The sequence below is a fragment of the Acartia tonsa genome, chromosome 10 (assembly GCF_053477335.1).
Source record: "Acartia tonsa isolate MP-2025a chromosome 10, ASM5347733v1, whole genome shotgun sequence".
In the NCBI taxonomy this organism is placed as follows: domain Eukaryota; kingdom Metazoa; phylum Arthropoda; class Copepoda; order Calanoida; family Acartiidae; genus Acartia; species Acartia tonsa.
In genome coordinates, this window is record NC_137269.1 from 38,066,330 (window position 1) to 38,089,419 (window position 23,090).

General features: G+C 34.0%; 2 protein-coding genes across 31 annotated transcripts in view; one reads left to right on the plus strand and one right to left on the minus strand.

Annotated features, from left to right (window-relative positions):
* The window catches only part of eRF3 (eukaryotic translation release factor 3), a 33,412-nt gene extending 10,817 nt beyond the window's left edge, over nt 1-22,595 (minus strand). For all 30 annotated transcript variants that reach the window (XR_013883496.1, XR_013883495.1, XR_013883494.1 and 27 more), the window contains exons 1-11: nt 22,457-22,595; nt 21,917-21,996; nt 21,183-21,455; nt 20,243-20,377; nt 19,515-19,596; nt 18,900-19,046; nt 5,421-5,721; nt 5,048-5,111; nt 4,032-4,111; nt 3,566-3,652; nt 364-451 (exon numbers count right to left, since the gene is read on the minus strand). Coding sequence is in view for 2 of the 30 variants with exons in the window: in XM_080175226.1 (XP_080031352.1) it covers nt 364-451; nt 3,566-3,652; nt 4,032-4,111; nt 5,048-5,111; nt 5,421-5,721; nt 18,900-19,046; nt 19,515-19,596; nt 20,243-20,377; nt 21,183-21,455; nt 21,917-21,988 (1,329 nt within the window). In the remaining 28 variants the exon portion in view is untranslated. The remainder of the gene's footprint in view (nt 1-363; nt 452-3,565; nt 3,653-4,031; nt 4,112-5,047; nt 5,112-5,420; nt 5,722-18,899; nt 19,047-19,514; nt 19,597-20,242; nt 20,378-21,182; nt 21,456-21,916; nt 21,997-22,456) is intronic.
* LOC145330596 (uncharacterized) overlaps nt 8,839-23,090 on the plus strand; it is a 147,286-nt gene continuing 133,034 nt past the window's right edge. The window contains exon 1 of the mRNA XM_080175231.1: nt 8,839-8,842. Coding sequence (XP_080031357.1) covers nt 8,839-8,842 — 4 coding nt within the window. The remainder of the gene's footprint in view (nt 8,843-23,090) is intronic.

Below are 23,090 nucleotides of genomic sequence, written 5' to 3' on the forward strand. Positions count from 1 at the left end.
TAGTGAAGAATTTGCCCTGAAAATAGGCAAAAAAAAACGGCTAAACGGCTGAGCCATAAGCCGATACTTTTACAAATTTTTATTCGATTTAGGGAAAAAAGACCTACCAAGGATTACTAATGCAAAATTTCAGATCAAAATTCGAATTCTAAGTGCCATTTACTCATTGATTACGAGATGGTTGCATTACCCCCCCCCCCCCCCCCTAAATAGGTTTGCTACTGTTATTTTATCGCACTTAAAAATTTAGATCAAGAAAAGGGGGAGAAAAGTTCTGACACTTGAACTTCTTTATCTTTACAAATATTATATATCTTATTTGTAAAGTTTCCTTGCAATTTATTATACTAAAATATAACTTACTCTGTTAGGCATAACTAATAGTGTATCTCCCTTAGAGCATTTGCCAGATTCAACTTTTCCTATCACTACCGTTCCCATCTCGCTATATCTAAATTAATAAAAATAAAATAAGATTTTAAATAGGTAATTAAAGTTCGAGTTATACACGATTTCTAATTAATAACTCCTTTCATCAAAAAAGTATTCAATATTTTCAACCTGTTTTTTGTTAAATCTTATATATTAAGGGGGGGGGGGGGGAAATGTGGTGACTCGTGCCACGACATACCAGTAATTTTATTTTGGGTGCTACTCCCTTAGTTTTAGAGATAATTTCCGCCGCCGCCGCCAAAAAAATTTTTATTGCATTTCTCGCCGAATTAGGCAATTTGGAATCATTTGAGACCATGTTATTTTTTTCAACAATTTTTCCCCTTATAACCAACTTCGTCATTTTTTTCAAATTCTCGTTTATCAAGGTATATCTTAAATTCAGTGCCTCTCCTAAGCTTTTAAAGATATTGAGACAAAACCTTTTGAGGTAGATCAGTAAAAAATATTTGAATAAAAAATGGCGGCGGTACCGCCGCTCCCGCCGTCCACCGCCATTTTCCGCCGCCGCCAAAAAAAAAATTTTATTGCATTTCTCGCCGAATTAGACAATTTGGAATCATTTGAGACCATGTTATTTTTTTCAAAAATTTTTCCCCTTATAACCAACCCTGCGGGGGGGACTTTGTCATTTTTTTCAAATTCTCGTTTGTTAAGGTATATCTTAAATTCAGTGCTTCTCCTGTGCTTTTAAAGATATTGAAACAAAATCTTTTGAGGTAGATCAGCAAAAAAATATTTGAATAAAAAATGGCGGCGGTACCACCGCTCCCGCCATCCACCGCCATTTTCCGCCGCCCACAGGACGGCTTGTTAGGGGAAAAATTGAAAAAAATAATATGGTCTCAAATGATTCCAAATTGCCTAATTCGGCGAGAAATGCAATAAAAAAATTTTTGGCGGCGGCGGCGGAAAATGGCGGTGGACGGCGGGAGCGGGTGTACCGCCGCCATTTTTTATTCAAATATTTTTTACTGACCTACCTCAAAAGATTTTGTAATATTTTTTACTGACCTACCTCAAAAGATTTTGTTTCAATATCTTTAAAAGCTTAGTAGAGGCACTGAATTTAAGATAGGGTCAAGCGGGGCATTAACCGGTAAGGGGCATTACTGGTAATTTTTTACCCACCTTCAGAAAATGACATTTATCTCCATGTTCTAATCGACTGACAGAAAAAAACATAAAACCAAATTTGTTCCTTATTAAATTGCCTACAAAAAAGTATAAAATGAAATTTTTGTGAGGTGAATTTTAAGGGTACTTTTTGGGTCACAAAGTCGGACTAAATTTTTTTTTTTCCAAAATTTTTTTCACCTAGGTGTATAAAGATCGACCTACACAAAAATTGGTAAGACCTAGAACTGATCCGTAAAAACCTTTTGAACTAAGAATTGTCCGCTCTTTCCAAATCCGTTGAGAGCTTAAATGTAGAGTTGATATTTTTTTCAAAAATGACCAAAGTTCGCGCGGGGTATTTTTCGGTAACGTCGAAAAAAAATTCAAATTCGATTTTTAAGATCAATTTTCAGGTTTTCTTTGGTAAAATCTAAAATTCAATATGGGCGTTTTTAAGAATTAGGCCAAAAAGTGAATAGAACAGGTTTTTTTATATAAAAAAATTTAAGTTTTATTTTTTAAGAAAATTTTTGTGAAAAAAAAATCGAAATTTCTCGTCTTTTAAAAAAATGATTTTTGACATAGAAGGAATAGTCCGATATTTATGAAAATTTTTGTGGATAATCCCTATAGCCTATACTAATTATGATTATTTATGTTTGACTGGCCGTTTGGCCGTTTTTCATCGATTTTTTTTAGGTTGAAAAGACGTTACCCACAATGCCCCACCGTGGGGCATTTATCGGTAATTTCTTTGAGTCCAATTATGACAAACTTCTAAAAGTCCTAGGATAACGTCCTATTAGGACCTGATATTCCTTTCCGTAAGCTTTCTAATGGTCTTGGTCCCATTTAAAAATATTAATATTTACCCCATTTTTTTTCAAAAAACCGAAAAAATTACCGGTAATGCCCCGCCTCACCCTATACCTTGATAAACGAGAATTTGAAAAAAATGACGAAGTTGGTTATAAGGGGAAAAATTGTTGAAAAAAATAACATGGTCTCAAATGATTCCAAATTGCCTAATTCGGCGAGAAATGCAATAAAAATTTTTTTGGCGGCGGCGGCGGAAAATGGCGGTGGACGGCGGGAGCGGCGGTACCGCCGCCATTTTTTATTCAAATATTTTTTACTGACCTACCTCAAAAGATTTTGTTTCAATATCTTTAAAAGTTTAGTAGAGGCACTGAATTTAAGATATACCTTGATAAACGAGAATTTGAATTTGGTTATAAGGGGAAAATTTTTTGAAAAAAATAACATGGTCTCAAATGATTCCAAATTGCCTAATTCGGCGAGAAATGCAATTTTTTTTTGGCGGCGGCGGAAAATGGCGGCGAACGGCGGGAGCGGCGGACCCGCCGCCGTTTTTTTTGAAAGATACCAATAGTTGGGGTAATTAGTGACCCAGCCCAAAAGATTTCACCCAATTATCTCTAAAACTAAGGGAGTAGCACCCAAAATAAAATTGCTGGTATGTCGTGGCACGAGTCACCACATTTCCCCCCCCCCCCCCCCTTTTAACTAATATGAAGCTTGTTTTCTCAAAAGATTTTTTGAATATGGTTATTATTTTATAGAATTGAGAAGGCTTGAATAAAGCGAAATATATTATCTACTAAGAAGTGTATTCTTGTTTTTGTAGTATAGCTCTATACCGAGCGATTTAAAGACTTATGCATCTTAAACAAAATTTTCTTTTTTTCAATCTGTTTTTTTTTTTTTGGGGGGGGGGGAGTTTAGTAAATACTAAAACAGCCCCTATCACACCAAAAAAACTGCTGAAACAATATTTTTTTTCCAAATTATTTCAGTTGTTGGTTGGTTGCAACAGGTTTAAAATAATTGAGTCTTCTTGAAGTTAGGAATGGACAAACGATTTATATTTTATTTATATTTTTTTAGGTGAAACTTAAACCATCCAATTTAGTATTTCATGGCAATAAGATTTTAAGATCAAAAGAACTGTCCAATTAACATTAATACTTACTTGTCTACAATAGGCATCATAAAAGGACCATCCACTTGACGTTTTAAACTAGGCAATCCATCGATGTAAGGAATGAAAGGTAGACCTCTGAAATATAGAAAATGTTTTTTATTTAATTTCCTTAGAAAGCTGTAGAAAATATATTAAATTCTTGGAATGACCCAAAAGAATGAAGAAGGCCAAAAACTGATTTTATACTAATTTTCATTTCATATCAAAACCTGAAAGATTTTTCTGTTGGTAACAATTTTACATCTGGAAATAATTTTTTTGTAGGCTAAATCATTTTTTCCTATGGCGATATCTATAGGGATTGCGGTGGTGTTACCTACCCTAAATTTTACGTTTTCTGTTCTGTACTTCGCATGAACTTAAAGGTATTTTTTTGGTTGCAAAATATTAACAAAAGCCCCACCGCTTAATGGAGAACCAAATCGGGTTCAACAAAAATAAAAAAAGAACTTACGTGTAATAAGGAGCGTCGCTACCTACTGGTTCTTTAAGTCCAGAGCCAGTCAGACCAGAACAAGGCATAAACATTAGGTCCTAAAACAAACATTTTCCTTCAAGTTTTTATCCAAGCTAATCTGTTAAAATTAATATTATATAAGACTTTTAAGAATACAGGTGTAATTTTTTTATCAAACCATGATACCTATGTGTTATATCTACGTAAATTCTAAGTGTTGCTTGGCCGTTTTTTCAGTCTTCGCGATTTTATTGTGCGCCGTGTAATTGTTTTAATAACATTCTCTTTTTCGTTTAATTAAAGGCTTTGAGTTCACGTTAAAAAAAAACTATATGAAAACTTTTTTAAAAATTGAATTAGTGGAGACTATTAGCCTTTTTTGAAAGGCATAAAAAGAAACATTTAACTATACGGTCATAACGGAGAAGATAAGGGGGGGGGGGGGGGGGTTAATGCAACCATCTCGTAATCAGTGAGCAAATGGCACTTAGAATTCGAATTTCCATCTATAATTTTGCATGAGTAATCCTTGGTAGATCTATTTTCCCTAAATCGAACCAAAAGTTGGAAAAGTAACGGCTAACGGCTGGCGGCTCATCTGTTTTGCCATTTGTTTGATATCTATATTGCAAATTAGTCACGAAACCTCTCTTAACATAATACTCTTTTCTACTCCAAAACGCTATCAAACGGTTCTAGGCGGTAGCTGTTGGTACTAGAAGTTTTAAAATTGGTTATTGCTATCATTTAACATGAATTAAACCAAAAATATGTTTTAAAAAGTCGATTCCTACGTAATTGATGATGGATTTACCCTGAAAATAGGCAAAAAAACGGCTGAACGGCTGAGCCGCTGGCCGTTACTTTTCCAACTTTTTGTTCGATTTAGGGAAAATAGACCTACCAAGGATTACTCATGCAAAATTTCAGATCCAAATTCGAATTCTAAGTGTCATTTGCTCACTGATTACGAGATGGTTGCATTAAAACCCCCCCCTTAATAAATTGTTTACCTTAGCAGGATTGAAGCCTAATTTCTTGAGATATGGTATTAGTTGTTCTTTGCAGTAATTATACCTAAAAACAAAAAGTTATGCATCAGATAACATTCTTGAAACAGAACAATATTAATGCGAATATCCAAACTTTTTGTACAAACTACAAACAATTACTAAAAGTAAAGACTTTTGGATCTAGTAATATAAATATCTAAAACGCTTAAAATCCATAATTGAAGCTTTTAAATAACAAAGATTAAATCGAAGTTTTTGACATTATTTATATTTGTCTCTATTTATTTCCATTTGAAAATTAAATGTTATTGAACTTCAAGCAAACTCGTTTATTATATAATAACTAGGTAGGTTTACAAAAAAAAAATAAGACCTCTTTTCGTCCCAACCAACTGTAGGATCATCCATTTTATTGATAAGTACCACGAGATGCTTCACACCCGCCGTTTTCACCAACATGGCGTGTTCTCTGGTCTGCCCGCCGCGCTCAAACCCGGTCTCGAACTCGCCCTTTCTGGCCGAGATGACAAGGACGGCAAGGTCGGCCTGGCTGGCGCCGCCAATCATATTGGGGACGAAGGATTTGTGGCCGGGCGCGTCCAAAATGGTGAAATGCTTTTTCTCAGTTTCAAAGTAAGCTCGACCGACCTCTACGGTTTTGCCCTTTTCTCGCTCTGAAAAGGAAAAAATATATCTAAGGGGATTGTTTCATGTAAGTAAATATTACTTTATTTCTGCTACTTGACTAGGTAGGTACTTATTTACAGGGGTGTATATTCTGCATGGGATCCCCGGCTAAGGGGGGGGGAAAAAAATGAAAAATATGTTGAGGGGGGGAAAAAAAATGAAGAAAAAAAATACAGAAAACATCAGCTGAGCGTAGCTCAGCTGATGTTTTCTTTGAAACAAATGTATAGAAATTATAAAATATAAACAATTAGATAAAAATATTGACTGAATGCACGACAGCTTCATTGATTTTTCCATTTTTTTCTATTTATCATTATCATGTATTATTAATATTATAATTTATCAATGTCAGATCTAGTTTTAGTATGGGTTAACTAATTAATAGATATTACTCCGCACTGCACATTTCACCATGGATTTTTCTAGAATTTCTGCTGTGACAAGCTCTTAGTTTCCTGTTTTGTCATTGGCTCTGATACCATATGATCTCTCTCCTAATTGGCTCAACATCCGCCCTACTTCTGGACAACACCTCTCAAATCAAATCAACTCTCAACATTACAGCCTTCAAATACCTCTTAATGAATATCTAGTTTAATGTGTAATGTGATGAAAATCAAAGTATTATGTTCAGTTAGACTAAATCAAGCTTGTTCTATCAAGAGAGCTTAAATTAAATCTTTAACCACAGTAGGCCATAAAATATGTATGTCTAGTATAATAATTTCATAACTTATTTGTTAATTCTCTTAGAAAATAATCATGCCTGGAATTTCTGGACAACGTAAAAGGACACCATTAAATAAAGAAAGTAGATCTATAACAAATTGTCCAGTGCAAAATTGTAGTATTAAAAGAAGAGCTGACAAATTAAAGAAACATCTTTTTGAATTAGTTCTGGCAAATGAAAATGGTGATATTGTTGGTCCTGACTCTGAAGAATATTTGCTCGCCAGTGTTGAGAAGCAAAAGCATACAGATTTCTACAGAGAAAACAATCTGGCTGCAGATTCTAGTATAAAAGCTGTTTTAAAATGCAGAAAAGATAAACAAAGTGTTGGAAATTCAACTATAGGACAGATGTTTCAGGTAATTTAGTTAAAACCAAAAAAATTATTGTAATTAACTTAACTAAGAACATTATTAAAACATGGCTTTTTATAACATCATTAGATATTAAATCAATTAAAAAATCAACATTAAAAAGGCTATTTTGGGAGCGGGACAAAATTCAAGCAATATTAATCAATATACCATTATTAACATACTCTTTGATTTAATTTTTTTCCAACATACATTTAAAATTACAGAGGCTTGCAGACAATAGACTGACGGGACAATCTGCATCTGAACTGACAGTATCTGTTGACACTCTCTCTAATGATCAAGAAACACAATCAGATGAGAATGATGATGAATTAAGTAATAATGATGATGATGATGCACCCATTTTACCAGCTGCTAAGAGGTTTAGAAGTATTAGCCGAGCAGGTAGGAATATTAATGCTTTAAGGGGGGGTGAATTTAAGGCAACCATCTCGTAATCAGTGAGCAAATGGCACTTAGAATTTGAATTTCAATCTGAAATTTTGGCTATTTTTAGGGCAAATCTGCCATAAATTATGTAGAAATCAACTTTTTGAAACATATTTTTGCTTTAAATCATATGAAATGATACAAAAAAAAACATTTTTAGATTTCTAGTAACAGCAACTAGCGGCTAGAACTGTTTGAAAACGTTTTGGAGCAACTTTTCCAACTTTTTGTTCAATTTTTAGGGAAAATAGACCTACCAAGGATTACTTATGCAAAATTTCAGATCAAAATTTGAATTCTAAGTGCCATTTGCTCACTGATTACGAGATAGTTGCATTAACCCCCCCCCCCCCTTTTCTTTTCCTAGAGGGGAAATTGGGCTGTTTAATAAACTAGTCCCCAATGTTTTCTTGTTAATTGGCTTGATATCAAAAGGGAATTTTACTAAATTTTGATTGGTTGGTTCAATAAGTTGAGTGGCCAAATGTTTCAACCCTTAAGTAATATTAAGTAATCTCCATCTAAGTAAACATTTTGATTTACATTAATTTATCAGTCATTGTCTTATCCCTTTAGTAGATCCCTGCTTTAGAATCTTTAATTTCTTCATATTATGGAAACCATAATTATTAATTCTTATTAGTAGCAAATTACTATATTGAAATTTCCAAATGTCTGTTATACACAAAGTGAAGGAAATTTTTCTTAGCTTCTATTTAAGTTAAAAGGCTGAAACTTCTTGTCAATATTTTTATAATTAATGAGCGTAATTAACTATAAACATCCATGGTGGTCTGACTGCTTTTTAGCAGGTTTTTGACTATTTTTGTATTTTTTACATTTTCTTCCATATCTTTAATGTTTTTTGTCTGATATCTAAATTTTTGTAGATATTAATTATTAATATCATAATAAAATCAAAAATAACAAAATGCTCTTTAAATCTTCTTATCTATGATTTTTCTGCCTTGCTACTTATGGATGTTGTCATCCTTGTTTGATATTTATAATTCACTTGTTTACAACTAGTATAAATAACCACACCAACATTTTTACTAGAGTTGGAAGTGTCCCACTCTGATCAAGAAGATCTATATGATGAAAATCAACCAGATCAAGAAGATCAGGAATTAAGAGATAATGAAGTCATAACAGATCCAAATATTGAAGTAGCACAGACTGTTACAGAAGTAGACAATAGTCAAGCACAAGTAAATAATCAGAATTCAAATGAAAAGGTTTGCTTTATACAAACATTGTTAACAGCAGTGGGTAAATATTTTGCTTTGGAAATATTATATAAGGTAGTAAGCTTTTTTTGTCTGTAGCAAAGGATCTGCTAACCACTGAACTGATATGGTTCTCCTTTACAATGATAGTGCCCCAGAGGCATTTAGGGGGAAAAGCTGCTTGTTTTATATTAAAGACTTAAATTCCTATTCATTAGATTTTTAAACATATAGCAATTTAAGAAGTTGATAATACAATAAAAAAAATTTATTTTGTTATTGATTTTTAAATAATTCTGATAGGTTGATTTTGACGAGGAAACCCTAAAAACAATCATGAAATCAATTTTGGATAAAAACAATGCTATATTGATACAAAAAATGCAAGATGTAATAAAATCTGAGTTAAATCAACCAAAGGAAAATGAGGAAAAACTAGAAGAATATTGGAACGAAACAGAAAATACTGTAACCTGTACTGTATGTCTAACTTTTGCTTCGAGTCCTAACAGACCTAGCCACTTGAAAGCCTTACATAAAAATAATTTTGGAATATATCAAAAAAACAGGCGTGGTACAAAATATGAGAAAGAACAAAAGGGATATATGAATCAACATTTGAGAAATAACCTACATAGATGGTGTGCTGGCCAATACAAACAGAAACTTAAGAATAATGAAGAAAGAGAAAAAATGGATAAGAAAGGTTCAGAAATGATTGTTTCCAATGCAGTATTTTGCCTAAAAAATGGATATGGAGCCTTTGATTTTCGAAAATTAAATGACAAAGATGAGTTAACCCTTAGCAATTTAGAGGGAGTTAAATTTCCTGAAAAAAATGATGGTTTAAATAGTTTCTTTGAATTAAGAGGTATGGTCCATAGTGAAATTATGTCTATTGCAAAAGATAGATTCAGTGACTTAAAAAACATTAGTTTTTCTCTTGACAAAGTTACTGTTAGTAATATTCCATATACTGTTTTAGTGACTTACTACTTCTACCTAGGCAAGATTTACATATACTTAAACAGGATCCACCCTATGTTATCAACTGAATATGATGGTGAAAGCACAGCAAAGTTTGTTGCAGATGATCTTATGATGTCTTTAGGATATTCAAGGTACCAATTAGCAGAAAAAGTGGTTCATGTAGCTTATGATGGTGTATATGCTACCCCAGAGGAGAGATCTCATGGTGGTGGATGCTTATCTCTAACCAAGAAGTTTGCTGAACATTTGGATTTAGATCCAGATTTGGACTTTGGGGGATCATGGGATCTAGGCCATCTTTTACAATTAGCTATAGGTGATGCATTTAAAGATAATCCAGATGTTGAAGAATTTAATCGTTTTATGTATACTATTATGTCTGAGCATAAGTCCCACCAATCAGGCCTAAGATTCAATGAAATAGCTGAAGAACTTCACCATGCATGTCTTACAAATAAGGGTTTTCAAGAAACAAGATGGGCTCGATCAGTATTAAGATGTTTACAGGCCTTCTTAAGAAATACACCTACATTCAGCATAATAACTGGAAGAACAATGGAAGAGGCCAGGGAGAGAGGTGACAATACTACTTTCAAGGAACAAGATAAAATTTTCAAGAGTCTGTCCAATGGTTCTATTGTTTGCTTGGCTGTTGGCTTGTGTCAAATTCTTGAAATCTATTCTCAGGCCTCCCTTTCTTTTCAAGATATTCGCTTGCTTGCTTGTACAATCCCTGAAACTTACAATACTTTACATGACCAAATTAAAACCCTAAGTGATAATTGGGCTTGGAAGGATGAAGACCTCAAACTTGCAGGCATTGGTAATCCATCCCAAATAATTGAAGGACTGAAGAATGGAAAATATTCCCCTGACCTATCTAAGGCAGTAAAAGTAGCAGCTTTAAGAAGACATAATACTCTTGCCCAAAACAGAAAAGAGTATGCTAAGTATCTAGAAGAATGTGGGGAGGTTACAGTTACTGACCTACAAGATGATATCACAGAAGAAGAAATTTCAGCTGGAGAGATGGTTATTGAAGAGTTTGACCAGACACAATTAGAAAGAGTTGAGATGAAGTTGACATTTGTTGCTAAAGATATACTCAGGAATTTTTGCATTTAATGTAACAAATATTTACTTTTAAAGAGTGCCTAAGAGGATTAATATAGAATTATTACTTAAGAATATGTCCATCAATCATGTCAAGTAGTTATTGGGTTAGATCCTAGAACATGACATACTTAAGTTGTTGCAATAGTACCTATATAATGCTTCAGCAAGCAATTAAAATAAATAGTTGAAGTAAGGCATTATCTTTCAATTTTAAAATCTTCTGGGGATGGGCGAGATTCAATTGGGCTTGTATTTCTTAGGTGTAAAAGCACAATAATCTCCTTAAAAAGTGGTCTTAAACTTTAATTCAATCTTAAAATTGGTGAAATTTCATTGCACCAAATCATTATCATTAAATGCAACAATTTTTAGAAGTATAGAGAGTAGGGTAAATATACCTGATTATTTGAAAGAGAGTTACGAAGCCTTCTGTAATGTTGATGCTGATAAAGTTGATGATGTTGATGCTGAGATAAAAATAGAAGGAATCCTAGGAAATTTAAAAACACAACGAATCAATGAATTTATTGAAAGCATACAGGATATCAAAATTGGATATAAAAAATTTCTTCAATTCAAACTAGCTAGGCCTAATGATAAACTGGAGCAAATATATGAACAATTTTGCAATCTTTGTGATGAAGAAACAGAGTCATTCCGTGATTTTTTTGAAAACATAAATATTAGAACTTCCTCTGAAGCAATATGTGAGACAATAGGAAGCATAATGAAAATGCAATTATCAAAAGGTAGAAATTTAAGACCAAACAACCTAGACAAGGAGGTCTTTTGTAGATTCAATTTGCCACCATTCCACACTTTAAAAGATTCCTTCATTCCAGCAATTTCGGAAAAGTGGAGAAAAAAGAAACCAAAAGGTCTGTATAGGTCTACTGACAGACTGAAGTTTGCCAATCTGTCATCAAGTTTGCACAATTTTCGACGTGGAGAGGAAAAGAAAAGCTGGTTTCCACCAAAACTTTTCAACAATGAATAACTGATTTTCAGCTGTAAGGTAAAAAGCTATTATGAAACAAGAACATTTCAACATGCTTTATTTTCTAATTAAGACTTTATATGATATACCTGCCTATACAAATTGAACATTGAATTATTACAAATATATCTCATGTTATTTTAAAATAATCTTATCTTAATAAATCTATAATAATGAAATACTGTTAAAAACTGGTTATAGGTATATTCAGGGCGACCACTCCAAAACAAAAAAAATATAGTATTTTTATAGTATATTTATTTTATCCATATAGTATATATAGTATATTTTTGTTTACTCATATAGTATGATATAGTATCGGACTTTGAATTGTTTAGTAATACATAGTATATACATCATCAATAATAACTCAAAGCAAAGTTATTATCAAAGCAATTTAACATATAAGGGGAGGGGGGAGGAGTTTTGCCACTTTCGCTTACTCTGTGATTATTAGGCTAGGTATTAATGTGAGACTATAGGTTATTTGGGATAAATGTTTACTTTTGAGAAGTATTTCACGTATATTCAGACTGGCCAGCCAATTTTGAAAATAAAAAACGTACATAACGTACACACAAAAAATACGTTACGTACATAAAAAAAGTAAAAAACGTACAAAAACGTACATTCCTAATAAAAATAAGTTAAATAATTTCCTAGTTACCTATTTTCAATACATTTAAGTCTACTAGCAGCTACCTGTAAAGGAGAACCATAGCTAACTGACAGACACAAGATATCCTATTACTCTATTTAAAAGAACTAGCGTCTACGCTCCTAAAGGCCTCTAGGGGCACTTGAGGAGGGGAGAGTGAAATTCAATAAAAAAAACATGGATGACAACATACATAAGTAGCGAAGCTCAAAAGTTATTTATAGACATCTGGAAAAAAATTAACTTAAAGGAAGCATGCAAGAAATACCACGCTTTAACTGCTGAAAGACTGCCACAAGTAGACCAAATACCCAAAATTTGAAGCCTTCAGCTTCTATAACAAAAAAGTTCTAGGCATTTTAAAATGACATTTTATGTACAATGGAAATTTTGAAAGAATTGCAATGCTCATGATGAAAACTTTAAAATTAAACTACGTGGCCTAGAAACAAAATTATAAGCTTATTTTTGTCATAAATTTAGGTTTCCAGTAACTAATTATATTTTTACAATAAAAATACCCATTTTTATAGTCAAAATCATTAAAAAAAATTAAGTTTTACTTGCGTTGTACCGAATGTACTGTAGCCAATCAGAAGGCTGAATCAGCTTAACAACCAATCACAGCTAAGCTTGTAATAGTTTACCCCTTTGTTTCCGCTATGATTTTCGTTTAAAAATGCAATTTAAATCGAATTTTTTTCATAGATTTTGACTATGAAATGTGGTGTTTTTATTGTAAAAATGTAATCAGTTACAGGCAATCTAAGTTTCTGACAAAGATAAGGTTATAATTTTATGTCTAGGCAACGTAATTTAATATTGTTTTTTCTTTTATGAGCATTGGAAATCTTTCAAAAATTCCATTGTACATAAAATGCTATTTTGAAATGCCTAGAACTTTTTTGTTATTGAAGCTGAAGGCTTATAATTTGGGGTATTGGGTCTTCTTGTGGCAGTCTTTCAGCAGTTAAAGCGTGTTATTTCTTGCAGGCGTCCTTTAAAATCAGTGAGCAACTAAAATTCATTTTTGGGGGGAGGAGGTAGTTTTTTTCTAAAGTCAATTTCTCTTGGGTGGATGGTGATACTCTTCCCCAAAATAGTTATAAAACTTCCAAAAACCTATGATATACAAAGTATATCCTATTATAAGGACCAGCGACTACGCCCTTAGAGGCCTCTAGAGGAACTTGATTAGGGGGGGGGGGAGGGGAGTTGAATTCAAAAACCAATTTTTTTTATTTAAAAATAAAAAGTAAAAAACAAGGATGACAACATCCTTAAGTAGCGAAGCTCAAAAGTTATGGATGGAAATTTGGGAACTATATAAACTACTAGCGGCTTCGCCCCTAGCCTCTAGGGGCTCTGCCCCAAGAGGTGATTTAAAAAAATTTGGGCGAAATACGTAAAAGGACCAAGGAAATCCCCCTTTTGGGGGGGTTGGGGGTGTCCCACCCCCTAAGAAAATGGCCTAAAACCACCACAAAACCAGTAGGTATATTCCCTAAAGAGTAGAATCCGATCGGTTCAGTGGTTACCGAGATCTTAAGGGACGGACAGACAGACAGACAGACAAACAGACAGACAGACAGACAAACAGACAGACAGACAGACAAACAGACAGACAGACAGACGGACAGACATCGTTCTACTTTGAATTATAGGTAGAGTAGTGTCGTAAAAAATAAGCATTTAACTTATTTAAATAAATCACAAAACCTTTTAAAAATACATAATAACGTGAAAATCTGGGAATAAATTCAGCCCCCCAACCAATAAGCAAATCTCAATGAAATTTAGTGGAAGTATTAAGAATGAAAACTAATACAATCCCTAAAATTACAACCGTCTATCAGGATTATGAGTAGAGAAAATCACAAAAACCTATACATCTAGGAATCGATCTAGCACTGCAACAAATAGACAAACCTTAAAGAAACTTTTTGAAAATATGTAGAATGTGAATTTATTTATTCCCTGAAAATTTCAGTCGTCTACCTTGAATAGAAGTCGAGAAAACCATGAAAAAAAAGAAAATCTAGGAATAGATCTAGCACCCCAACCAAAAGGCAAATCTCAATGAAAATATGTAGAATGTGAACTTATTCAATCAAAAAACAGGAGCCGAGAAAATCACGTTTCTCCGATAGCATAACGGACTGACAAAGTGATTATAGAGTAGCTTCGCTAATAAATTTTTTAGTGACGGAGGGGGGAGTAGACCACCCCCATTTCTGATTTCAATTTTAACAAGGATGACAACATCCATAAAAGCGAAGCACTGAAACGGTAGGACAAACGGACATTAACACCTATATAGTGTCAGAACTGAATAATCAGAATATAAATGTATAAGAGTCGAAGCAAAATTGTAAGTAAATTTGTTGAAAAACTGCTTTATACAGAATAATGTTTATGGACATACTTACATTTTTAGGACTTGATTATAGAGTTGCTTCGCTTAAAACATTATACTTTGTTGTCCTAGAAATCACTATACCAAAAATCAGATCAATCGGATGATTAGATCACATAAAAATTTGTTGTTAAAAAAGTAAAAAAATCAACATGTTTAAAATGGACGTACGGACATTTTGTTAATGATTATAGAGTTGCTACGCTTTCTACATCGTTCTTAACTACTAAAGGAATCACCATGCAAAATTTGAAATCGATAGGACAATTATAACATGCCTAAATTAACGAAAAAAGCTATCCGTGACGGACGGACGGACGGACCGACCCTAATTATAGAAAAGCTTCGCTTTTAAAAAGAAAGAAAACATAGGGGAAGGGTGGTGATTTTTTTCTAAGAGTAATTTCTCTTGGGAGGGTGGTTGTACCCTTTCCCAGGACCTATGAGAAGCTACCCTGTAAAGGAGAACCATATCGGTTTAGCGGTTAGCAAGAACCTTCGGTAAAGGGGCGTCCAAGCTTTTTTTTTCGGGGGGGGGTAACAATTTTTTAAGGGGGGGGGTAATTCGTTTTTTGGGGGGGGGGTATAATGGCGCGCGTAGCGCGCCGCAAATTTTTTTTTACCCCCCCCAAAATTTTTCAGTCGGTTCAGCAGTTAGCGAGATTCTTCGTTACAGAAAAAAAGGATTTATAGGATAAACATATAATAGGATATAGGGTTATTTTGTCTATTGCTAAAGATCTCAGAAAATACTACTCTTTAATACAAAGTAAATCAATGCCTGTCTGTCTAAAGCTTAAGATCTTGGTAACCGCTGAACAGATTGGGTTCTAATCTTCAGGGAATATATCTACTGGTCCTGTGGTAGTTTTAGGCTATTTTCTTAGAGTGTGGGAAACCCAACCCCCCCAAAAAAATCAACCACCCCTCAATTTATTTTTGTAAACTAATGCAAATCAGCGGGATGGGGGAACCCCCACCGCACCCTGGGGCGAAGCCTAAATGAAAAAAATAATCACAATCTTTTTTTATATTTTTTTTGGACAAATTTCCAACAAACGATTCTATAAAAGAGGGGACGCAGCCTCTAGAGGCTAGGGGCGAAGCCTCTAATCCTAGTAGAAAGTAAAAAGCTTTAAGTGTCCCTCCCCCAAAGAAAATAGCAAAAAACCATCACAGGACTATTAGGTATATTCCATGAAGAGTAGAGCCCAATAGGTTCAGTGGTTACTGAGATATTAAGCTTCTGATATACAGACGGACAAGCAGACGGACAGACATCATTCTACTTTGTATTATAGATAATATACTATTTTTGTAATACTTTTTGTACAAATACAAATAAATATACAAATACCTTTATACTTATATTTGATTCTTATTCTTTAAAAACTGAAGATACCAAAAAATAAGACTTCTTAATCCTAAACTGAGCACCACATGATACCTCGGAAAATTTACCCAAGTATATAAAGAATTTTGAAAAAAAATTATGTAAAATCCATAAATTTAAACTATAAGTTATAGTAACATATATGCATAATTTACCTACATATTTTTGTTCTATGAAAATTTAAGATAATATTGAATTTCTTTAATATAATACACCTATAGTTTTTGTTAAAATTTTCGTACAAAACATACAAATTACTTTTCTGCTAATATTTGATTCTTATTATTTAAAAAAAAAACGTAAAACGTACAAAAATACAAATTTCAAAATACGTTACGTACACATATCAAAATAACGTCCAGAACGTACAAAGATTCGATGCGTAACGTACAAAACGTACAAAACGTACACTCTGGCCAGTCTGTATATTCATTTTTTGAATAAGTATCCAGGTTCAGGTCCTGCAGGCTAGCTGGAAGGTGGTTTCTGGACAAGTAAAATGACATTCTGTTTGAAGATTTAGAGATCAACTTATGAAACAAAATATGCATCTTTATGGATGTTATTAACATATCTGAAGGAAAAATTAAAATAGGCCTCCAAGTTCTGGTCTTGCAGGCCTATAGGTCCACTCTAGACAGGTTATAAATATTTTTTTTGAAGAGTTAGAGGTCAACTTATAAAACAGAATATGCATCTTTTTCGATGTTATTATCACATCTGAAGAAAAAATTAAAATCGGCCTCCAAGTTCTAATCCTGCAGGCCTCCAGGTCCACTCTTTACAGGAAAAAAATTCAAATTTCTTATTTGAAGAGTTAGAGGTCAACTTATAAAACAAAGTATGCATCTTTATGGATATTTTTTTACATATTGAAATGAATAATGACATTTATAAGTCTCCAGATTCAGGTGCTGCAGACCCTCAGGTGGACTCTGGACATTTGTTATTAGTTAAACACAATGAGCTTATATTTGGATGTTATTTATATCCTCTTTAAAGAAAAAAAAATTGGCCTCCAGGTTTATGTGCTGCATGCCTCCAGGTGGACTCGGGGACAGGTATAAAATCAAAATTTGAAATTTATAGAGTTAGAGGTTCGTTTATTAAACAACATACCTAAGCATCTTTTTAGATTCTATTTATGTGTTTAAAGAAAAAATGACAATCGACCTCAAGGTTAAGGTGCTGCAGGCCTCCAGGTGGACTCTGGACAGGTAAAAATCAAAATTTCTTATTTAAAGAGTTAGAGGTTAGTTTATAAAACATCATAGGCATCTTTTTAGACGTTATTTACATAGCTGAAGAAAAAATACAATTGCCCTCCAGGTTCATTTTCTTCATATATGTTAAAAACATCCAAAAGATGCATATTCTGTTTTACAGGTTGACCTCTAATTCTTCAAACAAGAAATTTGAATTTTTACCTGTCCAAAGTGGACCTGGAGGACTGATGGATCTGAATTTGGAGGTCGATTTTAATATATTCTTCAAAATTGTTAATAACATCCAAAAACATATTCTGTTTCATAAGTTGACCTCTAACTCCTAAAGTAAGAAATTTGATCTTTTAATCTGTCCAGAGTGGACCTGGAGGCCTGCAGGACCAGAACTAGGAGGCCAATTTGAATTTTTTTCTTCAGATATGTTAATAACATCCTAAAAGATGCATATTTTTTTTAATAAGTTGATCTCTAAATAACAAAAAATTTAAATTTTTTTACCTGACCAGCACCTGATCCTGGAGACCTATCCAAAAAATGATTAAATATAAGTGAAATACTTCCTAAAAGTGAACTTTTATCTAAAATAACCAATATTCTCACATTAATACCTAGCCTAATAATCACGGAGTAAGCGAAAGTGGCAAAACTTCTTCCTCCCCCTTAAGTTAATTCTATTTAAATCATAATAACAAACAATAATATATCTTAAGGGATTTTCTTCATCTCTTTCTTACTGTAGAGCTTTGATCACGGTATCTTTGATAGGTTATTTTAGGTAAGATAAAGGTTAATGATTTCCACTCAGGGCTAGAGCCCCCCGCAGGGGCTAGAAATAGGAGAAAACCTACTGTGAAAATAAGGCAAAACACTCCTTAAGAGGCGTTGTCACAAAACTGACAATATTCGTTTTTTGTTATATAAATGTAATATCATATAGTATATATAGTAAATTTTGGTCAAATAAAGGTAATATTATATAGTATATATAGTAAATTTTGGTCATATAGTATGATATAGTATCCAAATTCATCCTATATAGTATAAATAGTATATATAGTATGCAGTGGTCGCCCTGTATATTTGAACTAGGGGGGGAAAAAAAATGAAAAAATTTTTGGCAGCCGGGGAAAAAAAATAAATCTTGTGCAGAATATACACCCCTGCTTATTTATTTGTATAATATCGCCCTCCCAATTTTCTTATCTTATCAGTAAGTCACCCGCTAACTAACCAAAACGGGGAGAGGGAGTAAACTAAACACTCTTCCTTTCATTTTAGTTAAATTAAAAAATGCACAAGTTTCATTGGGGCGTAAAGGTAACTTCTTCTAAATAAGAATCTTCGGATCATGGAAAAAAAACGAAGTAGTGGGTACGGTTTGTCGTATTTTCAGGAATAGGATAGGAATTTGGGCCCGCAGGGGCTAGAAAGAGGAGAAAAGCCAATGTGAAAATACGACGAAACCCACTACTTCGTTTTCTTTTCATGATCCGAATCTTCACTATACAGAAGAACAATATCGGTTAAGCAGTTGGCGAAATCCCCCCCCCCTCAACACACATCCTGTTACCTTTAAAAAAGATGTATGGCTGCGCCGTTACCTTCTAGGTTAGTGTCCATGCACCATGACAGATACCAGGTCTCTCTGTTCTTCTCCTTCGCCTCCTTCTCATATTTCTCCAGAGTTCTCTTGTCCACCATCCCGGTCAGGTACATCATCTGACCACCGATTGTGCTCTTGCCTGCGTCTGAAAAAAAAAATTAATGCAATATTTATTTATCGGATTTTATTATAAACAGATTTCCGCGGTTATAAAAATGTACAATTATGAAAAAATAAAAACCAATTTTTGTTTAGCCACAAGATGATGAACATAATTTTTCAGTATGGCTGAGAACTGGCTTTTATCACCCAGATATTAATCGGTTACGAAGCGATACTGGAAATATCAAGATTTTTAAATAAAATATTATATTTTAGAGATAAATCAAATAGTTGTATGTATAAGCGTGAGGAAAGGAAGCGTTTACGTCCACCTAAAAAATTACGGATTCGGATTTAGGGTCCAAAAATTTGAAAACTTTGTGTCTTTCTTCTGTGTTTGTATTTTAGGAAATTCAACTAGGTCGGAAAAAATACACCCCAGCATTCTATTTATTAAGTTAAAAGTTTATTTCAAAGACGTATTCCTTCAAAAAAAATGCGCAACTCTTACCGACATGACCAATAAAGACGACATTAACATGTTCCTTCGAAGTTGTCACAGACGCTGCAGATTTAGGTTTCTGTTTGGTTCGCTAAAATATTTAACAAATATTAGTTTTCATTTATATCAAGTAATTGTAATAATAAGGATCAGAGATTCTTCCTTGCGAGAACGACTTTAAAAATTAAAGTAGCTGGGGGGAGTGGGTGGCTAAGCTGATACAGTTCTGTCAAGGGGTAGATGGTTCAAGTCACAGGTGTGATTATTTGCAGTCCCCCGTAGCTTAGTTGGCAATTTCTTTTTCAATTCAAATAGATTTAAAATTGTAGTGTAGCATGATTTATTGTATTATTTGAGGTCAGTATGTGGAATTAAACACTCTTTTACATTCTGTCATCCCTATAAAAGATAACACTTGAGTGGTAATTAACCGCAAAGTGCCTTGTCGAGCACAGAACTTCCCCCTCCCCCTTGTTTAGAAATAAATCTAAAATAAGGCGATGGTTGTGCTTGTTTGTGCAAGTCAAGGGCCCCGCATATTTTAGGTTCTATGAAAGGGATAGGTATAGAAAACCACCCTACCCTCGTTATTATAAACTTATTTTTTTAAAAAGAGGTTTTTCAGTGCTCGCTAGGCGCTTTCAGGAAAATAACACAAAGGGATAACCCTATTATAAAACTGTAGGGACTAGTGTAATAAATAGCCCAATGTTCCCTCCCTCCCTGGATGTGTATACCTTTGGTCTGGTAGTTCCATCCTCATCAATCTCCATGGAGTCCTCCTCCTCTGGTGTTGTTGCAGAGCTAGAATTATCTGCCTTATCCTCCCAGGAATCTGCGGCAGATCTTTCCACTGCGGAATCGTCAGATTTCTAAAAAGAAAATAAGATTTTTGAGTTTTAGAAAGAATAATCTGTAAGGTTTATGATTACGTGCCGCATACGATCTCGAAACAAAGTAACATCTATTACAGGCGTGTATATTCTACACAGGATACATTTTTACCCCATTCTACATAGGATACATTTTACCCCTGCTACAAAATATTTCATTACCTATCATTTCAAGGGATTTTAGTGTGTGTACATGAGTAGATAGTATCTTTATGCTGAATTTTAAAATATTTTCTCATGTCTTTAGTGTAGTTTTGGTTCAAAATTCTGAATAAATAGTATCAGCTGATGTTATTAGTAGGTATTAGGTCAGGGGTGTATGTTCTGCACAAGATTTATTTTTTTTCCCCTGCTACAAATTTTTTTATTTTTCTTCCCCCCCCCCTAGTTTTTTCTCACCAAGTAGGGGGGAAATGAAAAAATATTGAAAGAACTCTATATTTTATTTATTTTATCCCTCCTACCACACATTTTTAAAAGTTTTTTTCACCAAGGACGGGGGGAAATGGAAAAAATGTTTTCAGTTTTCTTAATTTTTACATTTTTTTTCCCTCCAACCACTTATTTTTTATTCCCCCCCCCCCCCCTGAGCAGGGGATCCCATGTAGAATATACACCCCTGTATTAGGTACACTTTAATTTTTTTTTATACAAACCCCCTTATAATTTATAACCCCTCCCCACAAAGCCAGGGATCCCAAGCAGAATATACATCCCTGATTCAGTATTGAATGTCGATTACGGAGATTTTATTGGACAAGAAAAATTACTTTTGATCACTTACCATACTTGCATCGTTTGGACTGGATTTGTTTTCAACATCTGGAGAAATCTTCTTTTCACTGGCTGTCGGTGACATCACCGCGGCTGGCGGAGGCTGTGATAAAACTGCGGCAGGCGGTGGCGGCTGTACAAGCGGCAATGTGGGCGGTGGCTGGTTAAGCACAGCACCGCCTACCGCCGGTGGAGCGGCTGTAGGCGGTGGCTGGTTTAAGAAGGAAGGCACAAAAACGGGAGCGTTCACATTCGGAACAAATGATGGTGCGTCAACATTTAACTGAAAGAAAGAAACATTTATAAAATCATCCAAAATTTAAAGATAATGGAAGTTTTAAAAAAATAAGGAAAATGTGTGTCTCGCTGTCCGCTGGACTTATCTTGCTCTTTACTACAATTATGTTTAGTAATGGATTTATTAATATTTGAATGTAACACCAGAATTTTATGTTGAGAAACTCGCAGCAGGCTAAAATAACGATACCCCCCCCCCCCATCTACAATCTGTACTCAATCCCCTCGTACTCGAGCGAACTGACCAATAAATATGTTCCACGTTAGCAAACTAAATTCACACAAATTTTTTCCCTGTCATTATATCTACGTATATTCTATATCACTTAGCAGGTCTCGCAATGCAATGGTTTTAACTATTTATTAGAATGGTAGCTAACCCTACAAAATTCATACAATACCAAATGTCTGTCTCATTAGTCTGGTAGGTAGGTATGTTGTATTTACCTGGTTTAATTTGTTTGCTAAATTTTGATCATCCGCATCCTCCCAACTTTCTGGAGCTCCGTTGGTGGACATTTTGTTCACTAGCAACAAAATATATTGTTAATTATATTGGCTTTACACGGAGTTAAGCTTGGGGCAGGTTGCTCAACAAGGGGTCAACATCATAATTGAAAAAGGTAAACATGCAGATAAAGAACAGATTATCAGCTGTAACTAACAACTGAATTAATTCGAACACAATATTTTGGATTTCAGTTAATTTTCCGTGATTTTTCGTGGTATGAACGAACTTTATATCTCCCATTCAAATATAACATTACATTTATATCGCTTATTGGTTATACCTTTTCCTGTGAGATTATACTTTAACTCAGATCCGAAAATAAATCATCAATGAAGAAAATTAAAGATTCTTATACGAACATTAGTTTGGTAAAATAATCACTTTTAAACAAAAAATAATAACCCCACTCACTCTATAGTTCGATATTAACATTCAGAAAGGTAGAATTCGTCCTTAAGTACAAACATTATATTTTCCTTGATATGCTTTGCTATTCCTGCAACAGACAAGTCTGGATTACGAGCTTACTATCAAGCTTGTCTTTCCTAAAGTCTCCTTTAACCAGTGTCCCCAGGGACACTGTGGTTGAGACCTAGCTGTGTGTCTGCACGGAGCTAGGGTGCACCTTCTAGGGCTGGCAGGGGGGGTGTGTGGCACTACCTAGAGTTGTCGATACTTCTTACACCTCAGATTTACATTAGAGGTATTTATCTGAAATTCAAATTAAGTTCATGTACAGATTTACAGCTTTACACAAAAATGTCTTGAAGAGTTAAGAGGGGGGGGGTTAACACATTTCCGTTAACAGTGATTATAGGCTTTATCTTTAGGCACAGAGGATGGATTATAATTCATTTCATTCTTATATAATCTCTGTTTACGTAAATGTGTCAAACCACCCCCCCCCCCTTTTTTTTTAACTATAGCGTACAAAAATGTTATATGGTTAGTACAAGTGTTGTTTAAATAGCAAGTGGTTGCGCCTCTTACTAAAAGTGGGGAATGGAGCAGTAAATTAGCCACAAACCATCCCTAGGCTAAAACAAATTAAACGACGAGCAACCGTGGTTGGAGATATCTAAACAGAGAAGCAAATATTAAGGAGTGAAA